Source organism: Hypanus sabinus, chromosome X1, assembly GCF_030144855.1.
Source record: "Hypanus sabinus isolate sHypSab1 chromosome X1, sHypSab1.hap1, whole genome shotgun sequence".
NCBI classification, from domain to species: domain Eukaryota; kingdom Metazoa; phylum Chordata; class Chondrichthyes; order Myliobatiformes; family Dasyatidae; genus Hypanus; species Hypanus sabinus.
In genome coordinates, this window is record NC_082738.1 from 42658589 (window position 1) to 42675433 (window position 16845).

The window sequence follows — 16845 nt, forward strand, 5'->3', positions numbered from 1 at the left end:
TCCTGCATTTTAACTTGTTCCCTATACTCACTCTGCAGGATCTCACCCCTTTTCTCTGTTGATGTTATTTGCGCTAACATGAACAATGATGTCTGGCTGTTTACCCTCTCCCTTGTAAATTGTACTTGGTCAGAATCAGAATTAAAATCAGGTTTAATGTCACCAGCATATGGCATGAAATTTGTCATTTTTGCAGCAGCAGCAGTCCAATGTAATACATAATAATAGCAAAAAATAGAAACAAATAGCAAAACTGCAGCTCATGGTCTCCTTTGGGAACTTTGCTATTGTTTGCTTAGTGGGTGGTGGGTGCTGATGCTTTTTGCTGAAATAAGTGCAGGAGGGAGCTTTGCTGCTCCTTGTGTGTGGGAGAGGGGAGCTTTGGGGTTCTAACATTTTTACTGTCATTCATTCTTTGTGGTACTCATCTGTTTGTGTGGATGTCTGCAAAGACCAAGAATTTCAGGATGTATACTGTATACGTTCTTTGATATATAAAAGTAGTGAGGTAGTGTTCATGGGTTCAATGTCCATTCAGAAATCTGATGGAACTGAATCGTTGAGTGTGTGCCTTCAAGCTCCCACACCTCCTTCCTGATGGTAGCAATGAGAACAAGGCAGGAGCTGAGTGATGGGGGTCCTTAATGATGGATGCCACCTTTTTGAGGAATTGCTCCTTGAAGATGTCTTGGATGCTGGAGAGGATAGTGCCCATGATGGAGTTGACTAAGTTTACAACTCTCTGCAGCTTATTTTGATCTTCTGCAGCAGCCTCTCCCCATACCAGATGGTGATGCAGCCAGTTGTACTGTGGAGAGCATTCTATCTGTAGAAATTTGAGAGTCTTTTACCAGATCTCCTCGAACTCCTAATGATTATAGCCTCTGTCATGCCTTCTTTGCAGCTGCATCAATATGTTTGCTCCAGGTTAGGTCCTCAGAGATATTGCCACCTAGGAACTTGAAATTGCTCATTCTCTCCACTTCTGATCCCTCTGAGGACTGATGTGTGTTAACATGTCTGACCTTTTCTGATGCCCACAATCAGCTCTTTGGTCTTACTGATGATGAGTGCAAGGTTGTTGCTGCGACACCAGTCAACCAGCTAATATATCTCACTCCTGAACACCCTTTCGTCACCACCTGAAATTCTGCCAACAATAGTTGGCTCAACAGCAAATGTATAGATGGCATTTGAGCTGTGCCTAGCCACACAGTCATGGATATAGAGGGTAGAGCAGTGGTGCACAGTGTTGATTGTCAGTGAGGTGGAAATGTTATGTCCAATCCGCACAGATTATGGTCTTCCAGTTAGGAATTTAAGGATCCAGTTGCAGAGGGAGGTACAGAAGCCCAGGTTCTGGAGTTTTTCAATCAGGACTGTGGGAATGATTGCTTTAAACACTGAGCCATAGTCAATGAACACCATCCTGACATCGGTATTTGTATTGTCCAAGTGATCCAAGCCTGCATGAAGAGCCAGTGAGATTGTGTTGGCTATAGACCTATTGTAGCAAAAGGCAAATTGTTATGGGTCAGGGATGTTATAGAGTTGTCAGAGTTTAAAATAACACGAGAGAATTCATGTTGGAAATGCTTGTATGTGCACGCATCCAAGTGTTTGAACTATGGCTTGATTTATAAGAAATGTCTTGATGGAATCTCATTGCCTCTGCCGGCACTCTGACTTTATGACTACGTCTGCAGTAATTGGCTGCAAACGAGTGAATTTTTTTTATTTCTGTCGCCAACTTGTTTTTCCCTTACTGAGAAATTGTCTGTTTTTGGCTCACAGATAAATTGGATTATGGACAGTTCTCAGGAATGGAACCCTTACATAATCCCGGGTACCAGCTTTGGAGAGATTTGTTAGACTAATTTCTGGCATCAGAATGTTGTTTCTTTATTCTTTGGAGTTAGGAAAGGGTGATCTTATTGACACATAAAATCCTTGGACTTGACAAGGGACATGGTGAAATGTTTTTACTATTGGGAAAGTTTTAAATGAGAGGACTTTCATGCAGATGGTAGTGAACCTATAGGGTTATTGATGCTGGTTCACTAGAAGTGGAGATGGAAAAATTCTTAGTAGATTTGGTAGATGGAGCTCATCAACCTGGGAAGGCAGTCCATCTAAGAGAGATCTAAGTCCATCTGATTTCAAACCTCCGCTGCCTTGCGGCCATACCCACTCATGGGAAAGGCTTTGGGAGTAAACCAAGAACAAATCCAAAGCTGGAGTCCCTAAAGTGGTTTGACATTATCCTCAACCTCGTTCTGGCAACTCCTGAGACTACACTGGTGCCAAGCTGTTTTGGCCCTTGCCCTTCCCTTGGACAACATCGGTGGCGTGGAGAGGGAGACTTGCTGCATGGGCAGCCGGTCTTCCATACAACCTTGCCCAGGCCTGCACCCTGGAGAAGACTTTCCAGGCGCAGATCCATGGTCTCGCAAGACCAATGGATGCCATACATACATGTTTAGAAAAGTGGTGTCCTTCAGTTGCAGTAAGTCATGAATCCAACAATTCATGTAAATGCCAGATTCTAGATATACTAAAGTTGGTGTTGAAAAATCAACTCTGCATGTAGTTTCTTTTTTTTAGAAAAAGACTACCCATGCAATTCATTATTTACCCTTAATTAAGCAACATATATTTACTTGGTTCAACAAAGTGATTTGAGTGATGGCTTGTGTATTGTTTATGGTACTCCGTCATGCTTTCATATAGTCTGAAGCAATTTCTTTTGCACCACTCCAAATACTGTACCAAAAATGTATGTTTATAATCGGTGATTGGGAAGTTTGGATTCTCAACAAAATGGAAAACTAATTCAAATTGTATGGCTTTAAAGTAATACCAATGTTCATTTAAGTGAAATACCCACTTATTCAACAGCATGAAACAATTCTGAGATGTGATTGATGACAAAAAAATTCTGGGGACATAATTTCATTCACTGTACTTTTAGAATCACGTTTTATTAATTAAAGTTAATAGCAGCAAAGATAGATTTAGAAGCAGGCAATTGTGACAGATGACCACAAGTTTGAACAACTTTTATATGGTATGACTGAACATTTTGGAAGGTAAAATGTTTTAATGCAAAAATGCAATTATCCAAACAAAATTACACAGCTTTGAGTTATTTCAATAAAGATTCAAAATTATTGTACTGTAATAGGTACAGTAACATTTGAAATACATTTGGGTAAGTACATGGATAGGATGAATTGAGGGATATGAGCTAAACAGGTGCAAATGGGACTAGCTTAGTGGGCACCAGTCACCATGGATGAGTTGGGCTGAAGGACTTATTTCCATATTGTATTATTCTGTGACTCTTATTTAAACCTGAAGGTTTAATCTTTGATCCAGACCCTGGATATGTTTACCTTCACTTATGCACCACTGCAGCACAGAAATGTTCTAATCCCAAAACTACTTTCACTTGATATTTACACTGGGGCTTCTTCTATCTGCTTGAGAGAAAAAAAGATCCTAAAGCAGTATTTTAAGAGCAGGATAACTTGACCTTCGTTCTGGCATTCTTCTCTCAACTAACAATAAATAAATTTCTAATTTTGTCTTCATTTAGGGGCTCCTGCCAATTATAGTCTTCGACTCTGTTCCTTGCACGTCATTTAATCTCGCCAACTGCTTTCCACTTTGTTTTCTCCTGCCTGTTTATCTTACAATTTCTTTTCCTCTCTGCCCACAGATGCTGCCAGCCTGATGACCATCTTCAGCTTAGTATGCTGCAAATATTGATTGCAAAGGTGTGGAGAGAGGATGGTTAGAAATGGGTTATTTGACCACAATCTAGGTATATAACTGCATAAAAAAAAAATGTTGACCTTACTCCACAAAACCAAAAACTGCTCCTGCATAAAAAAAACAAAGTTTTTTTAAAAACAGTTTGCTTTAACTGAAACCAGATGTAAAAATGAGAAAAGCACTGAGACAACAGAGATAGTTAAAAAATAAATCAATTTACTGGTAAAGCTTATTAACAGACATACATTCTATCCAATTTAAATGAATTTTTAGATTGTAAACGTTTATGTTATTACAATACTTTTGTAACTAAATTCATGAAAAGTGTGCTGTTTTATGGATTTAGTGATAACAAACCATAAAATTGTCACTGTTAATCTGTAATATTTTATGGTGTGCACAGCATAAGCACAATGAACATATACAGCATAACTTAGGTACTCCATTAAAATATTGCTTTAACTAGTATTAGTAAAATTAGGTTGAGACTGCAAATTGTTTTTCCCCCTCTTCCATCGTTTTTAAAGGGAAGGGACAAAATACAATTACATCACTCTAGATGAGAAGTAGAACAGGTTGAAAGTACACTGAAGGTACAGTTGTCCACTCTTCATTTTACAAGAATCCTTCATGTACTAAATTACTTATAAAAGTGCTAGGCTAAATATAGTTGTCTTTTTAAAATTCACACAGGAATGCATTCATCAGTCTATGTCACTGTGTCATGGTGGAGACACAACCTTACTCATGATTGTATAATTATTTTTTCTGACCAATTGGCATCACACTCTGAAGGGCTGGAAAAAGAAAAACTGAATGTACAGTTTTACGTGAATTGAACTTCACAATCTAACTTTCAATAGATGTTCGCCGCAAACATTAGGTCAATACCGAGTAAAACCTGAGCAACTAAACAGTTACAAGTGTTATTTTTAACCTCCTAATGAATAACCGTCCTGCTAGAATTTGGTTCTTTAACTCTGGTGGCTGCTCTACAAGGTCAATTTGATTTGACAGATGAAGCATCACTAGAAAAAAAATTCCATCATCTACTTGAACTTTATGATGAGCTTAAAACTAATTGTATAAACTCACAGCTAAACCCAATTCTGTTCTCAGCCAATGGCATACAGGTTTCTAACTGAATACTGATTGAGGTTTTGCCATTTTATTGGTTATGGATTAGGAGAGAAAAGCAAGACTAAATCAGCATTGCAAGGCTCAATCTTGCCAGATATCTTGTGGGTCACAGCATCTCTGTCACAACTGTTGCTGTTTCTGTGAAAAATATATTTTGGCCTTAACACTAAGGTGATACCCAAGTAGCTCGTACTTCCAACCATATGTACAGATTAAAAGGCATAAGTAACAGTTATTTTATTTTTAATCCTGTATCAAGAAAATAATTCTTCAAACCTCTGACCATAAAACTTTAATGAAATGATGAAGCATTTGAGGAGTATTTATTGACTCTATAATATGAAAAAAAAATCCTTTCAAGGTTGTTCTCAATTTCTGTCTATTTCGGTTTTCTTCACATGCTTAACCACCATATAATACAAGCTTTCATTTAAATATATCGGCCCTCTCCGGGTTGCAAACACCAATTTAAGGACATCAGTGCATACAAACAAGCTTGCTAATTTGAGTTTCCAAAAATTTTTGAACAATTTTTAAAACAAGTACCCCAACTCTATAGCAGAACTACACAGTGTGAAGCAAATCACAAGTGATTTGGAGTTAGTCATTGCAGTTGGAGCCCAACCACGTGGCTGGATGCTGCCGAGGCAATATTATCATCAGTAATTAGTGGTTTGAGCTGTTGTGCCAGTTATTCCAAGGTCTGTATGGAGATAGATTTGCCAGCCACTACAGGTTGCAGGTGATCTTTATCAGGGTTGAGCAGAGTATTTTCTTGGGTGTTTGGGAGATGTGCAAGATGGGTGACACTGTATTTAATAGCTGCTGTGCAACTGCAGACATCTTTTCCCAGGTGGGAACAAAGCATTTCCCTGTGTCCTCTCTCAACGTTCCCCCTCCCCCCCCACCCCCACACTAAGCCACAAGATTAGGAGTGGCTGGGCCGAGTCACATGGACTCGAGAGCATTGAGTATTCACTTGCTCAATGAGTCAGTGAGGCTGGCTGCTCTTCCATCACGGCTGCTTCTGTGATCCTCTCCCATACAGTTTTTGTTCATTCCCGATTTACAAATATCCAGGTTTGAACAGTCCTTCAGAAGGGAACCCTTCCTGATATGTGGACTCATGATAGAGATTGCTTCCACTTGTGATAGTGAGGGGTATGTACCTGTTTTTTTTTTGCATTCTGCCCAATTCTATCACTATTAAGGTGGTGGAAAGATGGGCTGAGTGCAGATGTTAGGAAAATAGTGACGGCAGCATTAATGGTGGAGGAAGGGAAACCCCATTCTTTGAAGGAAGTCTTGAAAGTCACCTCCTGGGAACTGAGAAAACGGAACAGCATTTTTGCAGGACACAGGGTGGGAAGAGGTATAGTCAAGGTAACTGGGATTTGATAGGTTCATAAAAGATGTTGATCGACAGTTTGTTTACAGAGATGGAGATATAGCCTCTGAGAGCTGGTGAAGCCCTAACCCTCCCAACTCCTTTGCTTTGCAAGCCAAAGTCATCAGGGTTTCTAAAATGCTGCTGGTTTAACTTTCGTTACATTTTAAACTTGTAAAATTGAAAAAAATTAAAAAAGTAAATTCAACTAAAAACAAGCACCATTAAAGATACAAACATCAAACAACCAAATATAATCTAAAAAGGAACTTGCGTATTTTTCACTGTAGCCCTACAACCCCCATTGAAATCAATGGACTAGGCACCTGTACCAAGTCTATCATGGCATTAGATCAGATTCAGTGAATCACAGCAAAATCCAACCCCAGCACTGTATTTCCACAGTGAATCCTACAATGCACCCACTGAAAAATGAAGCAACAAATTTTGCTAGAGTCTGCATTTAGGATTTATCAGCAAAATACAGGGTGTGATATTTCATGCAGTTTGCTTACAAAGCACCTTCACATTCACTGAATATTAGTTTCAGTTTAGCTGATATCCAGGATGCTGTTTTCAACAGGTCTCTGTTGGCACCAAATTTCCAGGCAAGAGGACTATTGTGACTTATTATACACTACTAACCACTTTGCCGAAAACTTTCACATATACCAAACGACGTTGTTCTAGGCCACAACTACCTTCACAAATAAACCTAAGGCTAGGATTGAATTGAGGTCGAGGATAAAGAACTGAGCTATATCACAGAGGTTCAGGACCTTTATAATAGAAGCAGAGGATTTCAAATGATACTGAGAAAATGCTTTCTTCAACCAAAAGTGGATATGCTCCAATAGTGTATGCTGGGTTCCTGAAGGTCTCGAGAAAACCAGTGCTGGTTTGTGTGGCTCTATTATACTGAACGATGCCTTGCCTTGAAGATACAGTGGTGCTGGAAAGTTTGTGAACGCTGTAGAATTTTCTCTTTCTGCATAAATATGACCTAAAATGTGATCAGATCTTCACGCAAGTCCTAAAACTCGATAAAGAAAACCCAATTAAATAACACAAAAACATACTTGATCATTTATTGAGAAAAATGATCCAATATTACATGTATTTGTTGGAAAAAGTATGTGAACCTCTGGGGTAGCACCTTCTACAAAAGCAATTTGGAGTCAGGTGTTCCAATCAATGAGATGAGATTGGAGGTGTGGGTTGTAGAGGTGTCCTGCCCTACAAGACACACAAAGTCAGGTTACTGACAGAGCCTGCTCTTCTCAAGAAAGATCTGTTTACGTGCACCATGCCTCAATCAAAACAACTTTCAGAGGACTTTAGAAGAATCATAAGATGCATTAAGCTTGAAAAGACTTCAAAAGTATTTCTAAAGACCTGAGTGTTCATCAGTCCACAGTAAGAGAAACTGTCTACAAATGGAGGAAACTCAGTATGCTACTTTCCCTAGTAGTGGGCATCCTGCAAAGATCACACCAAGAGCACAACTTGCAATGCTGAAGGAGATGAAAAAGAACCCAAGGGTAACAGCAAAAGAGCTGCAGAAATCCACAGAACTTGCTGAAGTTTCTATTCATGTGTCCACTATCAGAAAAACACTGAACAAGGGTCTTCATGGAAGGATACCACGGAGAAAACCACTGCTCTCCAAAAAAAAATCATTGTTGTGCGTTTCAAGTTTGCAAAAGACCACTTAGATGTTTCACAACACTTCTGGGACAATGTTCTGTGGACAAATGAGACAAAAGTTGAACTTTTTGACAGAAATGCATATTGCTGTGTTTGGAGGAAAAAGGGCACTGCACACCAACAGCAAAACCTCATCACAACTGTGAAGCATGGTGGAAGGAGCATCATGGCTTAGGGCTGCTTTGCTGCCTTAGGGCCTGGACAGCTTGCAGTCGTTGAGGAAACAATGAATTCAAAATTATATCAAAACATTTTACAGGAGAGTGTCAGGGTAACAGTCTGTCACCTGAAGCTTAACAGAAGTTGGATAATACAACAAGACAGTGATCTGAAACACAAGAGTGTAAATCAACAATAGAATGGTTTAAAAAGAAGAAAATTCGTGCTTTGGTATGGCTGAGTCCTGACCTTAATCCTATAGAAATGTTGTGGAAGGACCTGAAGCAAGCAGTTCAAGCAAGGAAGCCCACCAACATCCCAGAGTTGAAACAGTTTTGCAACGAGGAACGGTCTAAAATTCCTACAAGGCAGTATGGTACCGGAAACATTTGGTTTAAGTTACTGGTGTGCAAGGAGGTCACACCAATTACTGAAAGCAAATGTTCTCATACTTTTCCCAACAAACACATGGAATATTTGATCATTTTTCCACAATAAATAAATGAACAAGTACAATGTTTTTTTGTGTTACCTATTTAATTGGGTTCCCTTTATCTAGTTTTGGGACTTGCATGCAGATCTGATCACATTTTAGGACATATTTATGGAGAAACAGAAAACTCTACAAGGTTCACAAGCTTTCTAACACCACTGTACATTGAATTAATGTAAAGCTTCAGTGTCTGCATCAGAAACCAACCCCCTCCCCCAGCAAACCAGTAACTGTTCCAGAAATAGACACCTTAAAGGCAGATCATATTCCACTAAAATTCATCTCTCCTCAACTTACATACAATAACAGCACCACTTGAATATGAATGATAGTTTCAGTAGATTTCTTTAAATTTCATGATGAATGCCAAAGGAGAGCAGAAACTATATATACGTATATAAAAGTCTAAAGCCACTGTAACAGACAAAATTCATTGTAACAGATTTTAGGATCACTACATTATCCCAGCAATACATCTTCATCCCATTTTCAAAGGGGATCAGTTCTCAAGCCAGCAATCTTGAATGCTCCATCTGTGCTACTAAATTGTATGACATGGACCAAGAACTGAGATAAAGCAAACTGAAAGTTACCCTTACAATCTAAAAAGAGAATGCACCCCATTCTTGTCTAAACTAAATTCACATCCTGCAGTAAACTATTCCACTGCTTTCTGCTATCACGCAAAAGGAATGAAATGCACCTTTCTCTATAGGACTCCCTTGTAGAAAAAGTGCACTGGCCAATATAAGACTGCGAGTCAAATCATGCTTCAGTTGATATGCATTAGGAAGCGATTTAACATTATGTTGCCAATGAAGTCTGATTGGGAAGTTGTGGGAGGAATAGACTTTCCTAGGGAAGATACAGCTGAATGCAAGATACAGTATAACATTTTATATAACAAAAGCAGTGGGAGCATGCTTACCAGAATTTAGAGGAAGAGAAAGCTTTTTTCCTGTATGGACTATACTTAGTAAATGCCAGTAATATATGCAAGTGTCCTGAAGAGATGTATTCACCATATGATGTACAACTCCATAATTGTATCAGAATTAAAAGTTTGGCAGTAGCAATTAGCTGGTATTTTGTTAGTTTTTCCTGCATTAAAGATAACCAATTATCTAACTAAATTTAAATTTGTTACATCTCAGTAGGCCCAGGCATTTGAACAGAAGCAGCCAGAATGATTGATTAAAAATGGGTAAGCATATCTAGTACTTAAAATGTAAACATCTCCATTGCTTATGTTGTCCACAGTTTGCTTATGGCTACTAGGCTGAACGTGGCATTCCTGAACAAATGATAATGGCAAATATCAGAATGGGGACCCCTTCCAAAAATATTTCAATCCCTGTTAATTGTAATTGTGGCTGCTTAAAAAATGAATGATTTCAAACATTCCCTTTACCTACTGATTAGACCAGTGGTCCCTTTAAAAAGCTTTTATTGAAACAAGAAGTTTCAGCTGGCAACTTAAGTCCGAATAATACCAACATCAGGAACAGTGACAAGTCATATTCAGGAATGCATCCTTAAGTTTATGTATACTACAAAGCTTTTGCATCAATTAATTTACACTATTGCTTAAGGCATCTCAAAAGTCTGGCTGCTTTTACTCATTGTGAGCCTTAACTATCAGAAGTCAAAATGTATTCAATCCATTTTGCAAATATTTCTTATTACTCACGAGAACTGATCAAGATATTGAGTACAATACATCAGAGGACAGGTCTGTCATACAGGCATAAAGGCAACCAAAGTAAGACACTTTCTTCAAGTAGACCTGCAAGGATAACATTGCTCTTACATGATTAAACAACACCTTGTACAGCTTCTCTTTGATATCTGCAACAAATTTAAGTATTCCTAACAAGGTAACTAGCTTTATGATCAAATTTAGCAAGTACTTAATTTTGCCAAAAATGATGCAGTATAGTTACCTACAGAGCACATATATGCCTTAATTCTGCAAAGTGTAAATCTTGAGAGTTATGCCATTCCAAATTCATGCACTTTTTGTAACAAACCACATAGCCTAGATATCAAATGAAATTGTTTGAAATTGCCTTGATTCCGAAACAGTTCAAATACATATCTTTTTTTTAAACCCTCCTCAATGAAAGTGGTTGAACGTATGATTATTTTTAAACCCTTGTTCAATTCAGTGTTCATAGAAACAAATATAATTATGAACAAATGGTTCAGGGATACAAAAATATACAAACTATCCCTCCCACATATTACTTCAATATGTCACTGATATTGTGATAAGTCAATTTCTAAATTCAAAAAAAGGAGCAAAATCACTGTTATTGTGGCCCTTTTGTGCCAATTATGAGCCAATATTCAAAGCTTCAATCAAAAACTGAGTAATCATTTCCAATAAATCATGTAAAGCAGTATCTTGGTGAATGACTGAAAAATAGAATCCATGCACAAATAAAGTAGCTTTGACGGGTTTCTAAGTAAATGATCCAATTTGGGACAATTAAGCATTTGCCTTGGCACACTAAAATACAAATTAACACTATTTACCAAAATGTAACTAAAATTCTGAAAGGGTAAATAAAAATCATGCAAATAGCAACTTGCATTTTGTACAACATAAAATAACAATAGTAATTGCAGTCTCCAAAATTGCAGCCTCTTCCAAGCAATTGGGACATTTAGAAACATTTGCACTGCTTCAACATGCACAAAAATATTAGATTCACGAGCAATATTAACATTTCACATTATGAACGATTTGGAAATGAAGCAACTTATGGAATGAAACCATAAGAAACAATTTTCTGTGATGAGGGGGTGGCAATCATGTTGATTGATGAGGAAGCCACTGATTATCCATTGGTCTGCGTAGAAGCTCTTCCACATGTCTGGCAACATCCATTGTGTCATCAAGGTCAAAATCACCATCAGGATCAAGCATGCTGTCCGGGCTGAATAACAGAAAATCATGAAATATTATAAAGAAGAGTTCAATTTTCAGTAGGCCAATATTATCTGCTAAAAATTACTTTTGTTGCATTTTCTGAATGCATCTTTGTAAGCAAACCATTTCTTCATACATCTTAAGTTAAAGAAAGAATTTGCAAGAATACACTTATTTTAAGACAATGTCCATGCCACTTTGCAAACAATAATCAGATACAAGCAGACACTATGCCAATTAGATGAGACAAGGATGAAAAATAAAAATCACAGCAAGTTGGTTGCATCTGTAACTAAAGACAATGTCATGGTCCTTCAGAATATTTAGCTTAAATTGTCTTATTTAGGGCTAGATGTTGGTCAAACTATCTGATCTCAGTGGTAATGGATGAGCTGACTGCAATGGTGATGGAGATCGTAAGTGGGTTTGCTGTAATTTTCCAATCCTCCCTACATACTGCGGAGTGCAAGAGGAGATGAGAAATGGGAATCCCAATGTCCTTAGCAACTACAGACAGACCAGTTTAATCTGAGCAACTCAAAACTTTACAAAACAATCACAGGAAATGGGCACTTACTGAAATCTGACTTAATATAACAGCTAGCATGGATTTGCTATAGACCAACTGAGTCTGACAAACTTGAAATGAATCTGCACCACCATTTTACAATATTAATGACTTAGATATAGGTGAGTTGAGTAAAGTTTCAACACTGCAGATGGCACCAAACATTGTAACAGAGCTTAGCTAAAGAACAAAAGTATGCTGCGAGGTTACCAAAATGGATAGCACCAAATTTACAGCCAATTAGTATATTTTGGTTGAAAAAAAACAAGCAAAAAGACAATATAGATTAAATGATGCACTTCTACATGCTGCAGATGAACAGAGGGGGGCAGGTATGTGTATATTAATCTCAATGATTGATGGACACTTTGAGATGCTTATGTGCACAAGGCTACCAAGAGAAATGCACACATGTTAGTGCATTGCTTATATTGCTTTATTTAATCATGTGAAGTGATCAAAGTAATCAAAGAAATATAGGACCCTTACAATGATGCCAACCACAAAGGCCTCTTTAAAAAGCATGATTGCTAATTCATCTGATGCAGAGATCCAAACAAAAATGGATTTTTCCACAAGGCAACAATGTAATTTAGGAATTTGTCACACTTGTCTTGAAACAGTGATGTGCTTATAAATAGCCAATAACCCATTATGGGTATTGTTTTGTGTTACAGGCACATTGTAATTCTAATATTTTACCATTAGTTATGTTACTCACTTATAAACAGATTCTGCATAGGGATAACTCCCACATTTCCAAGAGCATTTGAAACAAAAATACAGATTGCAAACTTAATACCATCAAATACATTACTAAGCCATACAAATTAGATCATTTGATTCAAAACAGGCATTTTTAAAGATATATCAGATCTCTCCTGAATGACCTGAACACAGGTCCTCAAAATAATTAACAATTGGGGGAAAAAAGCTTACTTCTGTGGGTAGAGAGGATATTGTGGTGGGTGACAAACTGCAGGTGATGTTGCTGGTTCCATGTAGGTATTACTCGCTGATGTTCCATCAGATGATGCTGTAGCAAATCTGCAACAAGCAAGATTAGTTTTAAACAGTATAGTTGATTGAATAATCACTCCCACAAACACTTGCAATAATCTAGAATATTGCAAATGCAGTTAAAAATTTCATATAATACAGCAGCTTTGACCATATAACTTCGGACCAACTTACTAAAACATTAACATGCCATGTTCCTTTACTGATCTAAACATTTGAGAAGATCTCTGAACAGATCACACATTAAGAATAATCAAATTCTCTATAGCTATTTCAATAGAAAAAATAATCTAGTGGCCTTGTAATGGGCTATATTTTAAATACTGTAACAGAAAATGCTGGAAACACTCAAGCAATATTTGAAGAAACCATACTAATTTATGATCAAACAAATTAGAAATTGCTGTAGGTTATTCATCCTTTTAAAACTGCACTATTTATTTAAATCATGGCTGCTAAGGATGTAACCCCAGTTCTGCATTTCCATCTACTTTCAGTAGTCTTTTATCATCTTGCTTTTTAAACATCTAAAACTTTCCCCTTAATATTATTGCAATTCTACTTACTCCAACCTCAAATACACTGAATTTCAGACTTTAAGACCCTCAAAAGAAAAAAAATACACATCAAATCTTCCTTGTTAAAAACGGACAATATATTTTAAAATATTATTACTAGTTCTAGATTTCCCCACAAGATAAAAGATTCTCTCTACTTTCAACATGTCAAAACTTTAGGACACAGTCAATTAGTAGAGTTACTGCCTCATAGTGTTAGTGATTGAAGGTTCAATTCTAATCTCGTGTGAAATTTAAAAGTTCTCCATGTAACTTCATGGATTTCCTTTACGTGCTCTGGCTTCCTCCCACATCCCAAAGACATGCAAGTTGGCTAATGTAAATTACCCAAGTAATTCAGCCATGGAATTGGACGGGGAGTAAATGTCAATTGGGCATAAAGAAAAAATTGGGACTAGTGTAAATGAGTGATTCATTGTTGATGGACCCATGGACCCAAAAGGACCGAAGGGCCTGCGTCAGTGCAGCATCTATGAAGCTGCAACATATTTCAAACAAGTTTCTCTTCACTGGTTTAAACACCAGTGAATACAAACGCAGCATATCCAGCTTTTCCTCATATGACCACCTCATTCAGCACATCAGCTCTGAACTGCTTCCGATGTGTTAATGGTTTTCATTAAGAAAGACATCTAGTACTTCAGATCTGGTCCTACGTAACTGATGCATTTGTATTCAATATATTGAGGATCCGACATTGATCCCTTTAGGCTATCACTTGCTACATCTTCTCAGCCAAAAACATCTCAGGAACAAAAACATATGTCTACTCTCCAATTCCTGGTAGCCAGCAAATTTCTATCCACACCAATGTCATCTCCTGAACTGTTATTTCCAATAAAAAACATTGACGTGATACCTTTAACAAGTGCTTTTTGAACATTTTAATTTTCCCATCATAATTGATAAAGTCACTGATCTGCAACTACATTTCTTTTCATCTCTCTATGGTTGCTGTCTGACCTGATGAATATCTTCAGCCTTTTGTTTTATTACTGTTTGGGGTATGTGACAAAAATTAAGTGCGACAAAAAATTAATTACATAATGAATAGCAAAGAAAAATGATAAGAAAGCAACATCAGACAATTTGCAGAAACTTGGATATGAAATTAAAACAAAATTTAAAGTGGTCTTGAAAATGTTACTGCAATACTTACTCTGGAACCACTTGTTTGATCTGTGGTTTTACATATCCATCTACTGCTTTTGCTGCAATTGGGGAGAAGCAAAGAAAATAACAAAAAATATTAACACTTGGAGGTCTTTAAACAGTCTAAATAATATACTTAAAATCTTTGTTACAGAAGTAAAACATAGCCATGATCAATTACACCATAATTTGATTGTTTGATTTTAAATATTATTGCTTCAAAATGCAAAAGAAAATTAACAAAGTACTTTAATTTTGTATTTGATAATTCAAGCAGCTACAAAAGCAGTAAAGCAGAAGTATCTGTTCACAATAGCAATCAATCACATGCAGATTATATGATTGGTTTCATTTTCTCTCCTTGTAGTGGCTTGTAAGCAGCAGAAAAATCCATGTTTAAGTAGTAAAAGAATTGACACTTACATAATGGTGGTGTATAATATTTAGAAAATACATCATCCTTGGGTCTGTCTGGATACAAATACAGCAAATGATTGAGATCACTGATGCGATCTGCCAGTGATCGAATTGAAAAATCTTTGGTTGTGTATGGCATAAGATTCCAAACCATCCTTTCACCTGCAAAATTTACATTTTAAAGTTAATACAGATCTTATGCTTTAAGAGAAGCAGATTTAAAAAAAAAGAAACGAGTTTTATTTTAATACTTTAAATATTGAACATTATGGAAGTTCGTTCATTTGCAGAGAGTGTTCTTAACTCTGAGGCAGTCTGTATTTAATAGATTTGAATACATTGAACTATTTTTAAAATTTAAATACATACCTTTTACAATTATCTAAACATTTTAACATTTAATCAGAAATGACTTAAAAGATTAATTCCATGACAGTTGCCACAAGAGTCAGAAGGACAGAGATGCTTTCCCGTGACCACACCTGCTTTGTTGGGATTATCTGCTACCCACGCTATTGTAATCCCTCCAATCTCTGAGTCACTAAATCGCAGCAGGAAGGTTCCATTTGGCTTGGAAAGCAGCATATCTTGTGCCTGTTGCTTGTTTACAAACCCCAAAATAGCCCTGCGTGAAACACACATGAACATCTAATATTATTAAAGTTTCATTTCAAATAAAATACTCAAGTTGTTTTGGAAAAAAATAACACTTTATTGCCAATTTGACTATTGCATTTCTTTCGACTAGGTACTTATTCTTGCTAGATTGTTAATCCAGAATGAGCAATAAATATCACTAGCAGTTCCAATATTGCATGAATGAAAAAAGAAAACTAATGTCCTCAACATCTGAACATTAAAGTGATTGGCTTGCAGTGCAAAGGCAGGAACACATGGATCTACCAAAAACAGACAGAGTCAAACTGTTATAGCTTTATAGAAATTACCCATCATTCCAATGAGGCTTCAGATGTTTTTTTGTCAGCTCCATAACTCCATCAAACCACTGCCAGAATGTGAAACTTCGCCCAGGTAAACTTTCCTTTTAAAAATAAAATCAAAATGTTTCAAATTGAATCCTATTCACCTTTATGTTCATTCTTCCATCTACAAAATGAAACCAGCAATCGTTGGATAATTTCTAGCATTTTTAGCTAATGGAAATAAGATTCAAGAATGAACGGACACATCCCTTAATTCCACTAATCACTCTACAATCATTCCCTAGACATTGGAGATGCATTAGGATCATTCTATGTTTCTTCAAGCATTAAGAAACTGGATGATTCTAATACATCCCCAATGCACAGTAAGAAACCATTCACTGGGAAATGTCAACATGAAAAAAAATCAATCTCACTTCTGCTTGTATCTGCAAATTATTAAACTGTGATAGATAGTGGGCATGAACAGTCACAAGTTTTGGTCAAAGGACAAAAGCAGGATTCAGCAAGAAGGAAAAAGACAGGACTTACTTTAGTGGAAAAATTAAGAAAAAGAACTGGTTCACTA

The 16845-nt window shown here is 36.9% G+C and overlaps 1 protein-coding gene across 1 annotated transcript in view; it reads right to left on the reverse strand.

The window, feature by feature from the left end:
• Nucleotides 1-3971: 3971 nt before the first annotated feature.
• Nucleotides 3972-16845, reverse strand: part of LOC132384870 (signal transducer and activator of transcription 5B-like) — a 114902-nt gene continuing 102028 nt past the window's right edge. Inside the window, exons 15-20 of the mRNA XM_059956481.1 lie at nucleotides 16281-16375; nucleotides 15816-15958; nucleotides 15340-15495; nucleotides 14924-14975; nucleotides 13106-13213; nucleotides 3972-11605 (exon numbers count right to left, since the gene is read on the reverse strand). Coding sequence (XP_059812464.1) covers nucleotides 11479-11605; nucleotides 13106-13213; nucleotides 14924-14975; nucleotides 15340-15495; nucleotides 15816-15958; nucleotides 16281-16375 — 681 coding nt within the window. The 3' untranslated portion in view covers nucleotides 3972-11478. The remainder of the gene's footprint in view (nucleotides 11606-13105; nucleotides 13214-14923; nucleotides 14976-15339; nucleotides 15496-15815; nucleotides 15959-16280; nucleotides 16376-16845) is intronic.